This window comes from Limulus polyphemus, unplaced genomic scaffold, assembly GCF_000517525.1.
Source record: "Limulus polyphemus unplaced genomic scaffold, Limulus_polyphemus-2.1.2 Scaffold8387, whole genome shotgun sequence".
Classification (NCBI taxonomy): Eukaryota; Metazoa; Arthropoda; class Merostomata; order Xiphosura; family Limulidae; genus Limulus; species Limulus polyphemus.
The window spans coordinates 26,876-28,427 of record NW_013673997.1 but is presented as its reverse complement, the minus strand read 5'-3'; the positions used below and the strand labels follow the sequence as shown (position 1 = coordinate 28,427).

Here is a 1,552-nt window from a genome sequence, read left to right as displayed (position 1 = left end):
GCCAAATTACAGGATAGTTCTAGAAACGTGGCGTCACGGTGGTCATGTGACTCGCTGACGCAACAATACATAGCAGTTATTGTACTTGAACTGGAATACTTTGGAAAGCAAACTTTTCCTTATAGCACATCAACACTGCATAAGAAACACCTTAAATTATGAATAATGAAATGGTTGAAACTTGAATTGTACAACTATATCAGGTTGAATCATTGGTATTAGAACTTCTCTTCATGCTTTTGTTTCTTTTGCATTCAAAGGACTTACTAACAGTAACCTGAGCAAAGAAATCAAAAGTTTAGCTTTTATTACTGTATCACTTCACTAACCTATATTTATTTGTTAAGTAGAAATTTAAAGTGTGTAAAACTGTGATTATAAATGAATTGGTAAACTTTAACACGAAAATTACAAATTTTTAACATTTTCTTCATGTAGGGAGGACCTTTTTGATAAGAATGCTCAGAAAATTTTAGATTGTTTGGAATTTTCAAGCTCACTCATCACAAAAGCCCCATTAATGCAGCTGAAGGTCACAGGACTCTTATCAGCTGATGTACTTGTGAGTAATTTCTTTTTGTCTGATATTTGTTGAACTTTTGTGTATATTCTCTTGAGCTGATGCCTGCTGTGTTACTTCTCTTGAACTGATGCATGCTAGAATTGTGGCATTTATTCGTCATTCTTTGGGACTGATGTGGTATTTGTTGTCTGTGGCTAATGTAAGTGGTTTTGTGGTATTTATTCTCTTGATCTGATATCTGCTGCTGATGTGGTATTTGTTGTCTTGAATTAATGTCTGTTGGTGTTGTGGTATTTTTTTTCTTGAATGGATGTCTACTGCTGTTATTGTACTTCTCTTGGATATGCTGATATTCTGGTACTTTTTTTGAACTGATGTTTGTTGCTATTATGATACTTCTTCTCTCATTACCTATTGGCAATATTTATTTTTCTGCACTGATGTTCACTGCTTTTATGTTACTTATCTTTTGATGCCTGCTGGTAGCATTTACTTTGGTCTGATGTCTGGTGCTGAGTGGGTATTTATTTTCTTCAAATGATGCTTATTTAGTCTAGGTCTTTAAACATTATTCCTAGGACACAGGTCAGTTAGTATATCTGAGGATTCATAATTTGTGTCCCGTTGCAATAAAATCTGCACTTTGGTATGATGGTTGTGGTATAAGAGTGATTAGAGTAGCCCAGGATTTGTTGGTGGGTGTTGACTTGCTGGCTTCCCTCTAGTATATCAGTTAAAAATAAGGAAAGGCTAGCAACTTTCTGAAACAAACAAATTCCTAACATGCATGTTGGTAGACACTGTACAAATAAATCTTTGTTTGAAAGGAAATTTTGATAATTTTTTTCAGATCCATTTGGCAAATACTTACACTACAAGCACAAAAGCTTTAAGCCTAGTAGAAAATATTGCCAATGGAATGATTAGTGGGCAGTTAAAGGTAAGGAAAATATTTCAGTATGGTTTAAAGAATAGTTAATTTTTTAAGTGTACAAAAAGACATATATTAATGTTAAATATCTAAGTCAG

General features: G+C 33.6%; 1 protein-coding gene across 1 annotated transcript in view; it reads left to right on the top strand.

Moving 5' to 3' along the window:
* The first annotated feature begins 418 nt into the window (after nucleotides 1-418).
* Nucleotides 419-1,552, top strand: part of LOC106475310 (hydroxyproline dehydrogenase-like) — a 12,158-nt gene continuing 11,024 nt past the window's right edge. Inside the window, exons 1-2 of the mRNA XM_013936001.2 lie at nucleotides 419-562; nucleotides 1,374-1,463. Of these exons, the coding sequence (XP_013791455.2) occupies nucleotides 521-562; nucleotides 1,374-1,463 (132 nt within the window). The 5' untranslated portion in view covers nucleotides 419-520. The remainder of the gene's footprint in view (nucleotides 563-1,373; nucleotides 1,464-1,552) is intronic.